The sequence below is a fragment of the Struthio camelus genome, chromosome 5 (assembly GCF_040807025.1).
Source record: "Struthio camelus isolate bStrCam1 chromosome 5, bStrCam1.hap1, whole genome shotgun sequence".
Taxonomy (NCBI): domain Eukaryota; kingdom Metazoa; phylum Chordata; class Aves; order Struthioniformes; family Struthionidae; genus Struthio; species Struthio camelus.
The window spans coordinates 45,636,786-45,651,316 of record NC_090946.1 but is presented as its reverse complement, the minus strand read 5'-3'; the positions used below and the strand labels follow the sequence as shown (position 1 = coordinate 45,651,316).

Here is a 14,531-nt window from a genome sequence, read left to right as displayed (position 1 = left end):
TGGCCTTGTCATTTTATTTCTGATAGTGACATGGCCTTCTTTGCTCAGAGAAGCATTCTCCTAGAACCTAAATCTGTTCCTTGTTTCCATGTTTGCTATGAACTGGTCCCTTGCTGCATTCCTGTGTAAAAACAATGTCTTTATTCCCCTACTGGTAGAAGAAATACTGGCTCCATAGAGATTTTCCTCCAGTGACATCCTTCAGCTGCTTTGTTGCACTCCTTGGACATCTGTCTGCTAAATGCCAAGTTTCTGCCATAAAATAGATGTTCCTATCCTCAGTGACGATCACATCACAAGTAGAAAAATTAAAGCAAAAAAAAAAATTGGCACAGATATCCTTAGCCTATCAAACTGTAAAAGCAATTTTAAGCAATATTTCCTGGGGTTTCAGCATCTCCATTAAGACAAATGCAACTAGTTGGGATTCCGACAGCACAAGATTTGGAAATTAAGATTGGGAATTGCAAAGAAACTTGAAGGAATTGGATGATCAGGTCCCTTTGAGTTCCAGTGAAATGCAGACTGGAAACTTGTTTGCTTTTTGAAAATCCGGGTCCTAAGGACTTGATGATCATCAAGACAACCATGAACACGGCAGTTGGCCGAATCGTCGCCGTTTGTGTACTGATGTCACTTTTCTAATCTTCACATATATTCCCCATATACTCTCTTCCTCAGCTTCGCTGTAATAACTGTTCTGTAAAACTGTTAAATGTTTCCACTTGATTTTTCTGGGTTTTTTTTTTCCCCTCCAGGTTTGTCACTTTTTTTATATTCCTTTTGGAGACAGCTATGATTCGCTTTTTATTTTCCAGCCTGCCTTTGTTCTTTATCTTACATTCCCTCCCCTGGCCGCTTTTCCTAGCTCCCTCTTTCTTCTGCCCGCTGCTCATCGCGGATTTAGCTGCCGCAACCCCTACTCCCGGCGGCGGCGGCGCTTCAGCAGCGTCGCTTTCTCCTGGGAGGGAGAGCGGGGCTTCCCCGCCGCCGCCCTCCGCCACCCGCCCGGCGGGGTTTCAGCGCAGCCTTGGGCGTCGCCGCGCTTTGCTCGCCAACCCGGGGCACCGTAACGCGCAGGCCGCGCCGCCCGGCCCCGGCCCCGGCGCCCCGCCTCAGCCCCCGGCCGGCGGCGCCCGCCGTACAACATGGCGGCGCCCACAGCCGCCGCCCGCCGCCGCCGCGGGACAGAGGAAGCGTCCGCCAGTATAAGCGTCCCGGTGTGCGCGGCGACTGCCCCGCGGAGGGGTTCCTGCTGCTGCACCCAACCGTTCTGCGGAGACGCAGGTACCGGGCGGGCAGGTGGGCGCCGCGGCGGGGCGCTTGTGGGCCGCGGCTGGGAGGAGGAGGAGGAGGAGAGGGTTGGTGCGCGCAACCCGAGCGCGGGCCGGGCCGCGGGTGCCGCGCCGCGCAGGCGGGCGGGTGGGCGAGCCCGCGGCCTCCGCCGGCCCTCAGCGGCGGCGGGGGCAGGCGGCCTTGCGGGGCTGGGCGCCGCCGCCGGCCGCGGTGGCCGAGGTGAGGGCGGCGCGGCGCGGCGCGGGTGCCGGCTGCGGGGAGCCGGGCGGGCGAGAGCTTTCAGCTGAGCTACAGGGCGTTGATAAGGGCACCGGCAGGGTGTTTTCTTGGCATGGCGGGGTGCGTGGGCGGCCGTCTCGTCGCGGCCGGCTAAGCCGGTGGAGTTCCCTGAGCGTCTGCGTTGGGGCGGCGGCCAGCGGGGCCGGGGGTGGGCGGCCCCCCCCCCCGTGCGAGCGCGGCCCCGCGGGCCCCTGCGGCCCGGCAGGCCTGCCTCAGAGCTCTGCACGCGTTTTCCTGGCTCGTCCGTGATAGCCACCTCCCTGCTTTTCCTTTGCAGGCCGTGATGAAACCCGGCGGTGCCGTTCTGAGTGGCTGAAGGGAAGGCGGGAAGAGGGGGATTGAAGATGCCCAAGCAGGCGGCGGTGGCGGTGACGCTGGCCGCCCTGCTGGGGGTTGCGGTGGGTGGCCTGGCCTTGTGGAGGGCAGCTCAGCGGCGGAGAGGAAAATCGTGCTGTAGCAGCCAGCGAGGAGAAGCGATCAGAAACCCGGGAGATGAGGAACTGACTGAGGCCGAGGATAAGGAGGTGCTTTCCTTCTTCGGATCTCCCACCTTGTCCCGGGTGGAGAGGATCCTTGGTGCGGACATAGTGATAGTTTCAGAGCAGGAGGAGTGGCGGCGTGTTGAACCGTTGCTGAGGAAAGAGCTGGGGAAGTGGCCGGTGCTTGGAATTGACTGTGAATGGGTGAGTGATCCAAAAACACCTGCACTTTAGATCGCAAAGGCAGAGGGAGTAGACTGGGGCTTTTAACTAGCATTCATCTAGGGAGCAGTGCTTGAGTGGGTACAACAGGACTGAGTGTTGAAACTGCCTGTGTCTGTCATGAAATCGGTGAAGCATCCACTGATTTTGATTGTTCTTACGTTTAAGTCTGCTGACTATGTTTTTTTAAATTTGCTGGTTGTATTCATTTGCTGAACTTCTGGGAAAAATTAAATATCCTAAACGTGCAATGATAGTCATTTGGTTGTATAGCATTGTATGCTTTGTATAATATCTCTTTCAGGGTGACTCAGTAAAAGTAATTTGGATTTAGACTATTTTTAATCCACCTCTGTGTTTAGGAAATATATATATATTTAGATAATAGGCACAGAAGAAGAAGAAAATACTGATATGTAGGTAGAAAATAGTGGGCCTGCCAGAAAGCAATGTTCCTCTTCTCCTTTTACGTTTGCTTATGTGAACTTTCAAAAGAGGCCTTGAGCCATTTGTAAAGCTTGCCTTTGCCGTTAGTTTGGCCGGAAATTTATTCACCCTGCGTTCATTAATAAAAGCTTCAGTTAAGCACTGTCTTTGCCGTAAACAGTTATGTAGGGGTTTGCTTTGTGCTGATGTGGATTAAAAAGCATATCTTCTACCAGCTCAGCTGTGAGGGGGAAGGAAGGGTGAAGAGGGGGCAATTTCTCTAGTAGAAGCATGGTAAGAAGTAGCTGTGGGGCAGTACTATTGTGAAACAGTAAACCGTGAAACTGTAAATTTTCAGTAAAAAGTTTGAGTCATCTAACAACATTTGACTGTTTGGCCTAGTAGATTTTTTCCTATCTTTTGTGGCCTCTTTTGTTGCGATTTGTTCCAGCCTTGGTACTGCTGATAATACTGTAACCTGAACTCTGATTTTGGGTTTTGTTTCAGGTATCTGTGGAAGGAAAAGCAAATCCTGTATCCCTCCTACAGATGGCTTCTTCCAGCGGTCTTTGCGTTCTTATTCGGTTGCCCAGGCTTGTTGCCAATGGACAGACTATCCCAAAGACTCTACTGAACATCATGGCAGATAGTACTGTTCTGAAAGTTGGGGTAGGATGCTGGGAAGATGCTTGCAAGTTACTTCAGGATTACGGCTTTCCAGTCAAAGGGAATGTGGATCTACGCTATTTAGCTATGAGACAGCGGTGAGTTTCTAGTGGCAGTGTCTCATTTGCGATGAAAATATTTAAAAAATAACTTGTGTATGCTGAACGATGCCAGGCAGGTAGGAGTTCTCAAGACGGTTAGAGCGTTGGCAGTTACAGCAGCAGCTAAAGAACGTGTCATGCTTCTATTTTATGTTCTTAATGGAAATTACATCTTCATGAATGTTAATTGTGCCTGTAAGTCTCATCATGTATTGCCCATATGGACTGTTCTGGGTATGGTGCTTCAGCCTGTTAGAACTCCAGCTGCGGTGAAGTGATGCAGTCAGAGTGATCAGCATGTAATCAGATGTTTGAGTGCACCGCTTGGAAGTACTGGATTGTGGTACCATGTGAGTGGAACAGTTAGATTACAGGATTTCATGAAAAATTATAAAGATAAAGGAGCTCTAATTTTCTTTTCTAATAGTAATGCTTCCATTAAAATGTTACAGTTGTGATACTATTTTTCTCATCCTTCATTCCTCTTAAAATAAAATGTTTTACTCGGGAATATTCTTCACGTATAATATATATATGTACCTAGATGTGCTGTTAGTGATCTGGAGCAACGAACTGCTGACCTTGTGGTGCCTCTAGCACCAAGGACAGATTTCTTGTGCTTTGGTGCTGGCTGGGTACTTGAGTGGCTAGGGTTCCTGTGAGTCATTCCTGGATCTCTCACTCCTCAGAAGGTGTCCCTGGTTCTGGCTCTTTAAGTGACCTATGAATTCATGGAGCTGGTGACTCTGTGACAGACCTCTTTATTTAAGAAGCAGATAGTTTAGAGGCAAACACTTCAGTCTTAAATGTTACCAACTCCCATCCTGGCATGCTTTGCGTGCTGCAGACAGTAGATCCTTACTAAATCTAGAAAGGACGTTTTTGTGGAGGTGAGAGAGAGGGCCTGTGAAGCTGACAGGTTGCTATATGCTGTTTGGATGGGAGTTATGCATCATGTGCAGCAGCTCATTGTGTTCTGGCAGGATGAGGGTGTACGAATCTGCCTGAATTTGCATGCATGTTTAGTTTTGTCTTTAATATGTTTGTTTCACTTTCTTTGTTAAGGAAGGATCTACTTCACAACTGCCTTAGCCTTAAGGCTTTAGCTGAAAAAGTCCTGAACTGCCCACTTGACAAGTCTCCTCATGTGCGTTGCAGCAACTGGGAGGCAGAAGAACTGACACAAGATCAGGTGTGTCTTCTGCTTCAACTTAGTGTTTCGGGAGGAAGAACAACCTTGTCATTAAAGGAGAGACATTGTAATAGAGAGGTCTGAGGCTCCTCGCAGTTCTGTCTCAAAATCTGGTGTGTGTGACTGATCTGAAATTAATTTCAGACTGTGCCTGAGTTTCCTTCTTTCCAGAAAGATAACTTTTTGTCATCCTCCCTGGATTCTTCAGCCTTGTTTCCCTTTAATCCAGGTGGATGGATCACTTGAAGTGCTTGTGTGCCCCAAACACCACCTTTTTATTATTTTATTTCCTCCAATCTATATCAGTGCAACGGAAGAGAAAGACCTCTCCTTGCAAACCTTGTTCACTTGTCTTTATACTGTCATGGTTCCCCTAATTGCTCACTTTTTTTTTTTTTTTTTTTTTTAAGCAGTCATGCTGCAGGTGTCTACAAAATCAGTGACCACTAGGGGGGATGACAAGATAAATAATCACATGGAAGATTAATAGAAGGTGTGCTAAGAGAGGCCTTTCTTTACAGCTGGGGAGGGCTTGGTGGGGAGGCCTGGCTGACCTGAGAAATTTCCAGTGGGTGCCTTGGAGGTCCTGCTGAGCATTTCAGGCCTGATTTGCCTGGAAAGTTTTCCATGCCTTGTGGTTCCTGGAGGAACCCATGAGCGTTTCAGGTCCCACTGACCCTAAAAATGTGGGGTTTGTGGTGGCGTGAAATTGGCACTCAACTGCCAGAACTCTGTGTAAACTTTGAAATGAAATAAATCCAGCTTCTGGTTTCACTCTATCTAGTGTTAAAGACTGGTAATGTTTGGGAGTGTTTGCTGTGTGCCAGTATCGCAATGTCTTTATTTTTTTCTCCAGGTCCTCTATGCTGCTAAGGATGCCCAGGTCTCGGTGGCTCTGTTCCTCCATTTGCTGGGATTTGCCTGCCTCCCTGCTACATCTGAAGGTGAAAACTCTGTTGCTGCTTGGGAAAAAGTACTGCGTAGGTGCCAGGGGTTAGTGGATATTCCATTTCGAGGAAGAAGGAGCAGCAGCACAGGAGATGAGAAGAGTGGAGAGGCAGGCTCCCCGCAGAAAACAAAGAATCGGAAATCTGCCATGAGCAGCCAGCCCTCTGGCAGTCAGCAAGTGAGGGATCCTCGAAGGCAGAAGCGAAAGCCTCTGGGTGTGGGATATTCTGCAAGGTAAGTCTGTGAGCACGTTTTTCTCCTTGCATCGTAGATGGCAAACTGAATGATCCATCATGGTCTACTCATTAAACAAGGCAGATAATGTGAGCCAGGAAGAGGAAACATGGTGCCCAACAATCATGGGAGTGAGATCCTATTTTGGTTTTCCCCTTTCCCTCAAGGTAATGCTAACAGTGACAGCAGTGCTCAGAACTGTGCTAGGTCATGAGTAGGTTGAGGAGGTGTCTCCAGCTTTTGCCCTTTCTTCTCACGTGGAGACGTTAGCTCCAGAGCAGAGGCCCAGCAGGAGACATTTGGCTGTCAGGGTGGCATTTACAGCCCAAACAGCTGTACCCTGTCTCCTCTAGGGAAAAGGTGGCAAACTGGGCAGAACTTGTCTTGTGAGCAGGATCTGCCTTGCAGGCTATTTATACCATGCTGCTCCAGATCACTGTGGTCACAGAGTTGTCAAAGTACTGAGTTGATATGGAAGCTAAGGTTATGCGGGGCTCAGAGAGAGGATGGGAGGTGCCAGAGGGCACAGCAAGTACCAATCTGCTGTGGCATCAAAGCACAGCACTTCTCTGTTGACCAGGGCTGGAGAGGAGCGGACAGTACTACTTCGGCTTCACTGGGGCAGGAGTCGGGATCCCTGGCTAGTGGGCTGTTTTGTAGGGCAAATCCTAAATTCCTATGGCCTTTTCCTATTGAGACTTCAGTTGTTTTTATTTTTAAATTAAAACAATTTAGAAAGGTCTCTTTAAGCCCACTGCAGTGGAAGACATGGAGAACAGGTATCTTTGCTTTTATGTTTGCATACAATCTAATATAATTTAATCAAATGGATGTAGAACTCTAAATAGCTGTGACTGTCATTGTTTGAAAAGAAAAAATTGGCATTTCGGTATTTGTTTTTTCCTTTTCAAGACTATTGGTTTGGCAATGAAGAGGGGACATTTTAATGGAGTCAATAATATTGATTCATTAGCGGTCATTAACAGTATTGTGTTGTAGGAAATAAGGTCCTTTTGTAGTTCTTTTTTTACTGGGAGCTGGTATCATACAAAATGAAGACTGAACCTCATGGGAAGAGTAAAATCTTGAACAAAATTGCATTCCATGCTAAACTGAGGTCTCGCTATGTTTGTTTGTTTGTTTATTTTAACCAAGCTTGATTTAATGAGAGATCTCTAAAGCTAGTTTAGACTCACTGTTTTCATAGAGTATCTCCAGCAGACTGGAAGTGACTTCAAAAGTTCTTTTCCACTTTTCCTTTTTGTGGGCATGTCTAGTTTGAATGCTTATTTATTTGGAGTTGGGAACTACTCAAATTATGCTGATTACAGAATCACAGAACGGTTGAGGTTGGAAGGGACCTCTGGAGATCATCTAGTCCAACCTCCCTGCTCAAGCAGGGTCCTCTAGAGCATATTTCCCAGGGTCACATCCAGACGGGTTTTGAATATCTCCAGGGGAGGAGACTCCACAACCTCTCTGGGCAACCTGTGAGGGTGACTGAGCACTGGAACAATAAAGAAGCTTTTCCTCATCTTCCGATGGAACTTCCTGTGGTTCAGTTTCTGCCCGTTGCCTCTTGTCCTGTCACTGGGCACCACGGAGAAGAGTCTGGCCTCATCCTCTTGACACTCCCCCTTCAGATACTTGTACATCTTGATGAGATCCCCCCTCAGTCTTCTCTTCTCTGGGCTGCACAGACCCAGCTCTCTCAGCCTTTCTTCATAGGAGAGATGCTCCAGGCCCCTCATCATCTTGGTAGCCCTCCGCTGGACTCTCTCCAGTAGTGCCATGTCTCTCTTGTACTGGGGAGTCCAGAATTGGAGGCAGTACTCCAGGTGAGGCCTCACCAGGGCTGAGTAGAGAGGCAGGATCACCTCTCTCGACCTGCTGGCAACGCTCTGCCTAATGCACCCCAGGAGACCGTAGGCCTTCTTGGCCACAAGGGCACACTGCTGGCTCATGGTTAACTTGTCCACCAGGACTCCCAGGTCCTTCTTGGCAGAGCTGCTTTCCAGCAGGTGAACCCCCAGTCTGTCCTGGGGCATGGGGTTCTTCCTCCCTAGGTGCGGGACCCTGCGCTTGCCTTTGTTGAACTTCATGAGGTTCCTCTCCGCCCATCTCTCCAGCCTGTCCAGGTCACCTGGTATGTCAGCCACTCCTCCCAGTTTTGGATCATCAGCAAACTTGCTGAGGGTGCACTCTGTGCCTTCTTCCAGATCATCGAGGAATATGTTGAACAAGACTGCGCCCAGGACTGACCCCCGGGGGACACTGCTAGCTATAGGCAGGTCAGACCCTGCACCACTGACCACAACCCTCTGAGCTCGGCCATCCAGCCAGTTCTCAATCCACCTCCCTCTCCACTCATCTAGCCCACACTTCCTGAGCTTACCTAGGAGGATGTGATGGGAGACAGCATCAAAAGCCTTGCTGAAGTCCAGGTAGACAACATCCACTGCTCTGCCCTCATCTACCCAGCCAGTCATTCCATCAGAGAAGGCTATCAGATTGGTTAAGCATGATTTGCCTTTGGTGAATCCAGGCTGACTACTCCTGATCACCTTCTTGTCCTCCACATGCTTAGTGATGGCATCCAGGATGAGCTGTTCCATCAGCTTTCCAGGGATGGAGGTGAGACTGACTTTCAATGATGATTGAGCTCATCTCGGTGATGTTTGAGCTGAACTGCTGATATGCAGTGGAAGCGGGCCTCCAGTATCTTCCTTGAGTTTCTTTGTTCCCCCGTCCCCATGGATATTGGAAGAAATCCTTTTGTCTGAGTACCTTGCCTGTAGGCCAACCTTTATAGCTGGTAGGGCTCTGCTGAAGGAATGCTTATTCATATGATCCTGTTGGAGAGAAGAAAGAAATGAAAGAAAGGCAACTTTTCCACAGCATGTTGTGATGTGTCTGTATCACTGGCCAATTCCTTCCAGGTGGTCCACCAGCCCAGCCTTTTCCACCATTCAGTTTTGTTTGGCAAAGTAAAGAGATGGTTTTTTTGGAGAGCAGACTCCTTCCTTAAATGACCGCCCACCACCAGAGAATACTGAAACAGGGTTTTTCCCCACTGACTGAAATTAGGTGCCTGCATTTCACAGGAGCTAGTAGCTAGAAATAGAACTATATCTCAGCTCTGCTTTGTTGTTTCCATGCTGTCCTGCATTTTGATTCTCAGTGCTCTAAGAAGCTTTTTGCATTATTTCTCTTGGATTAATGAAAGCACTGCTGTTCAAACTAAGTTTTAGAAAATGCCCCTTAATAAAACATTAATATATGGACTTAGGACAGCTGATCCTTGAAACTGCCCTGTCCATAGGCTGACATACTCTTTTAGCTCATCTTCCTTTCTCGCTTTAAGTCTAGGGTTTTTTCCTAATGAATTTTTTAAATCTCTGTTATCATTACTGGCTCCTCTTGAAAAACAGGATTTAGAGTTGCCAATTCTATGGACAGTAGGTAACAGATACCTCACAGCCAAATGTGATACAGCTTTTGAATGTTCTGCTTCCCTTAGCAGCAGCCTTTGTGTTGCGTTGCTGAATAACGTATATGTTTAGGGGCGCTCGTGTGATTTAGAGGAGACTGGGTGAATTGTAGTGTAGAATGCATGGTTGTAGAGAGCTTTGTTTTTTGGCATGCTATTTCAGTTGCTGCAGTGTTGTCCCTGTTTCACAGAAAATCTCCGCTGTATGACAACTGCTTCCTGCATGCACCAGATGGACAGCCTCTGTGCACTTGTGATCGCAAGAAGGCTCAGTGGTATTTGGACAAGGGGATTGGAGGTAAGTGTGCCACTCTTCCTGTTGGTATTGAAAGACAACTGTTTTGCCATGTTTCTTAGATAACTGAACATGAATTTTTGGTATCTCTTCTTTTGGACACGCTCTTGGGGATTTATCAGGAAGTCTCCTTTCTTTTAGCATTCTTATTCTAGCTTTCAAATGCAAATTTCTTTTGAATATTTATTTCTCTTTATCCATTCAGAGCTGGTTAGCACAGACCCGTTTGTTGTGAAGCTGCAGTTTGAGCCTTCAGGACGTCCTGAGTCTCAAGTTGATTATTATCTGACCGTCAAGGAGAACCTGTGTGTTGTATGTGGCAAGCGAGAGTCCTATATCCGGTGAGTTGTTTGGTGGGGTAAGAGAAAATTCGTCTTGCAGAACAAGGCTGAAGTCTGCATCTCATTCGGTATCCAGAAATTTTGTTAGTGGCCTGTAATGTCATGCTTGTTTATATTCTGGATGGGCTGTCACTGTTTGAATGCCCTGTGATCATATGTATCTGGGTAAGTTTGACACTGAGCAGGCCAGCATTGCCTCTTAAAGAGGGTGATGGAATATGTCTGTGGAGAACAAAGTGTATGAAATACATACATGTTGCAGTTTGAATTATAGCAGGCAGTAGTAGAAACATACATGGTTCTGATGGCATCCTCTTGATACTTATTCCTTATGATTTTAAAAGGCTTAGGTGAGCCTGACCTCTCTGGGGACAGAAATAAAGAGATTTTTGTTTCTTCTGCTGCTGCTGTTTAGCTGAGAGGTATGTTTCTTATAGCACATAGTTTTATATTTCTACAGTGTTAATTTCTTATTTTTTAATTGAAAGTGATGGATTTCAAATAGGAAGAGATTGGAGAACCTATTAGTGCACTCAGGGCCCTGACCCTGGTGATCTTTGTTTTCCGCAGCTTTTAATATTAGTTGTCCCTTTGTGGAACTGGGGAGTAGCAGCTCCAGCCAAACCTAATGCAACGGCTCATTTGTCTTCTCCAGGAAGAACATTGTTCCTCACGAATACCGGAGACACTTTCCCATCCAGATGAAGGACCACAACTCCCATGATGTGCTCCTGCTCTGCACGTCCTGCCATGCTGTCTCCAATTACTATGACAACCATCTGAAGCAGCAGCTGGCTGAAGAGTTTGGTGCCCCCATTGGCTCTGAAGAAGGAGTGCGTCTGCTGGAGGACCCTCTGCGCAGGCAGGTGCGCTCAGGAGCTCGAGCCCTGCTGAATGCAGACAGCCTGCCTGACCCCCGAAGGGCAGAACTTCTGCAAGGCATTAAGGACTTCTTTAACACGGAGGCAGTGACCCCAGAGATGCTCCAGGAAGCAGCTGGTCTGGAAACCAGGTATAACAGCCTAGCTGGTAGATATAATATTTTAGTCATTTATTTTAGGCACAAGTTCTACAAAAAGGTGTCTACACAAGGATCTTTTGGTAAATATTAATGCAGCAGCAAAAATAAATCCAGCAGCATTTGTAGAGGGAGGATCATGCTTGCTGACTTTTTCTCCCTAAGCTTTTTAATTAAAATAAAACAAATCCCATTCCTGGTCTCCTTGTGATACCAGTGACCTTCCCTAAATTAATATTGTTGAGCTAAGGAGTGTCTGAATTTGCAACTGGTAGGAGTTGATCTGCAGAATGAAAACGAGTCTCTAAAAAGATAATTTCATCCTTTGTATAAGCCTGCAGAGTCTGGATTTATAGTCTTCTGATGCATTTAACTAGAAGGCAAGGAGACAAATAAGGTAGTTGTCTGTGCTGTGTCCAAAGACTGTAAGCAGACAAGCGGAGCATAGATTTTTTTGCTGATGTTTTTGTTTACTCCTGCCCTATGGTCTGTGAAATGCAGCTCTTGTTTCCCATCTTATCCCTTTTCCCCTTTCTTTTCAAACAGTCTTCTTCCCTTCATGCCCCTCCCGCACCACCACCCAACACCACTGCTGTTCTATAAATCTTTTGAAAGGCAGATCAGGGAGGCAGACTGAAAGACAACTGGGCACCAGATACATGAGAAGTCTCCTCTCTACCTCCTTCCCAAAGCCTCCTCAAAAGTCTTAACTAATTTCAGGTTTTGCTGTTTGCGTGAAGACAGTATTTTCTCCTTGTTACGCTCGCTGCTCTTTGTTGCATGCTAGTGTTATATCTCAGTACCTATGCAGGCAGGGAGTTTGGTGGCAGGATCAGGGCTCTGGAGAACCTTACGGTTCTTGCCTTGAGAAATGTGCAGTCTGTCCTCTGAGAAGCTTGGAATGTGTCTTGAGAGCTTTGTTTAGTATTGGTATAAAACGATAGCACTCTCTCATTTCAAAGAGCGCACCTTTCCAGTGTAGCTGTGTTCCAGAAAGCAGCCTGACATTGAAACAAAGCATAAAACTCTCCCTCCTAGGGCCCCTCCTGGTTAGGTCACTGTGGTGCTGTAATTAAGCAAGTCCTGCAGTTGAAAGTACCTTCAGCATCTTGCTGTTCCTTCCAGATAGGTCTAGGATCTGACCGTGGGCTTGTGTACTAAATTCTACTTGTGTTCTGGCAGGATTTGCAATGAGAGCTATATACCACATGGGCTGAAGGTGGTGCAGTGTTTTGCTAAAGGAGGCCTGCGCTCTCTCATGCAGTTGGAAAGACGCTGGCGGCAGCATTTCTTGGACAGCATGCAGCCCAAGTACCTACCAGAGCAGTGGTCAGTGGACCATAACCACGGGAAGCTGATCCGAAAGTATGGGGAGGATCTTCAGATTGAGCTGTCATGAGACTAACTCCCTGGAGAGACTCCAGATGGTATCTAACAGACACGTGTAACCAGAGGTTCTGAAGGTGGAAGGACTATTTTTATTTCTGTTTCTCCACTAAAATCTGGGCCTGGGTTTGTGCACTGGCTCTTCCAGGTTTGGCATTTATAAAGAGTTAAATCCTTGAATTGAATTTTATAGGTGGTTTAGAATTTTTAATCCCAGACTGAATGTGTGACTTGCCACGACTTTTTCCTGTGTGCATGGGGCTGACAGGAGCCTGTATGTCCAGGCAGAGATGCCTCTGTCACTGACTATTTCAGTGCCAGAGTGTAATACTAAGGAGACTTTTCTTCTCGAAGTAACTGTGGAGAGTTGCTTTCTACTCTCCCAGGACATCAGATGCCTCCAGACCATCTCTTTAACTCATAGCACAATATGTGAACCTTTCCAGGTTTTCCAAGGATCCCTTGGCTGTACCAGGAGAGTCTCCTGAGGTCTCCTGATTAAGTCTCCTTTCTTTGCTTTTGGTGCAGTTGGATTCATATGAGTTCCTGGAGAAGAACTACTGCCAGAGAGATTCCTTGTTTGGAAGTGGCAAAGAAACCTTACCTGTTTTTGCAGACTCTGAGCAGGAACGGCATTGCGGATAGGCCGCTGAGTTTTCCTGATAGTGGCTGCCGTATAAGAAATGACACTATTTGACTCTGGCAGTATAGGAGCACCCATGTCAAGTTTCTTACTTTTTAAAACTGGTTCTAGCATCACACTGTTTCTAAAAATGTTCTTTCCCAATTCTGCTTGTTTATAATGAATAGTCTGTGGCAGGTACCTTTTCACATCAGAGTGAAACGGAGTCAGATGTCTTAAAAGGGATGAGAGGAAATAAAATTTTACTTGAAGACCAGCATCTTTTAAGAGGACAGAGTACATGTGACAGGAAGCTGGGACTCCAGTGTTCTGTTCCTGAGTCTGACTTGTTTGGTAGTGAGCAGGTCATACTCTTTCCATGCCTGTTTCCCTATCTCTAAAGTGGGACTAATAACACTTAGCTACCTCACAAAGGTTTCGTGAGGACTAATTCATTCATGTTTTTGTAAAATGCTTTGAAAATATAAGCCAGTGTGTGCTAATTATTACTGTTTTCTAAATGTACTTCTGCCTGACTTCTCTTAAATATTTATGATCTTTGTCTGGTGCTAGACTTCAGTTAATATAACTTTTTAAAAATAAATGGCCCTTTCTGTGAAACTAATTTTGATGACTTTAATTGTATTAGATGACTCTCTTTCCCCTGAATGATGAAGCTATGCCTAAGTTGTAAAGGTCTTATTAAAGAAGTTTCAGTAAAATCTTTATCCTTCTTGTATCCTACTAGCATGTACAGTGCAGTTGATGCATATTTCATAATAACATTTGGCCAGAATCCTGGCCTTCCTGTGATCATGGTTCAAACTCTCCATTGTCTGATAATTCAAGAAATTGCACAGGTTGGGGGCTGAAAACTTGTTTGTAGCAGAGCCTATTTGAGGTAAGTAGGCGCCCGCCGTGGAGATACATTAACGCCATCCTGGAGGGAGGAGCGGTAGTAGCAGCCAGCATACAAGAAATCAAGGATTCATCCTAAATACAACTTATTGCAGAGCTGCAGATGAAGCCGTTTGCATTATAAGGCCAATTTTATGCCTTCTCTGTACTCATAACAGACTTAACAAAAAATGATCTAGCCAAATGTGTTCTGTCTCTATGCTCACTCACACAGCTGACTAATCTCAGCAAGAACCTCCTGTCTACAAGTATTTCTCTCCAAAGCATTTTGAGGATATGTTCGGATAGTGCTATCTCCTGTCTCTGCCATCAGATCACAGTGGTGAGAGCACTTTGCACCGGTCAGAAACTCCTTTTCAACAATCACGAGTACAAATTGTCCATCTCGCTTTTTTGTTCTGCTTTGTTTTTCTGTTTTTTGTTCTGATGCTTGAACTCCTGATAAAGCTGTACTGCTTTAATGTAACCTACAGGCTGACCGCTAGGCTATTGTCTTCTGTTTGTTGAAACGAGAAAATGATGTTGAGACAAGAATCTGACTGCAGCTCCTCTGAATGTAAGGAGTCAGTGGTATGAATGAGCAACTTTTCTGCACTGGTGATTTGAAAAAACTAAATA

The 14,531-nt window shown here is 46.5% G+C and overlaps 1 protein-coding gene across 8 annotated transcripts; it reads left to right on the top strand.

The window, feature by feature from the left end:
- Positions 1-1,124: 1,124 nt before the first annotated feature.
- Positions 1,125-13,808, top strand: EXD2 (exonuclease 3'-5' domain containing 2). Of its 8 annotated transcripts, none has more exons than XM_068946180.1 (9): positions 1,125-1,287; positions 1,853-2,258; positions 3,210-3,466; positions 4,535-4,661; positions 5,518-5,843; positions 9,525-9,631; positions 9,834-9,969; positions 10,625-10,981; positions 12,252-13,808. In XM_068946180.1, exons 2-9 carry the CDS (start codon positions 1,920-1,922, stop codon positions 12,343-12,345), a joined length of 1,743 nt encoding a protein of 580 aa, XP_068802281.1. In that variant the 5' UTR covers positions 1,125-1,287; positions 1,853-1,919; the 3' UTR covers positions 12,346-13,808. The 8 variants fall into 8 exon arrangements, with proteins under 8 accessions (XP_068802281.1, XP_068802277.1, XP_068802279.1 ...); XM_068946176.1 differs by having other exon boundaries at positions 1,129-1,287; positions 12,170-13,808; XM_068946178.1 differs by having other exon boundaries at positions 1,236-1,302; positions 12,170-13,808.
- The last annotated feature ends 723 nt before the right edge of the window (positions 13,809-14,531 follow it).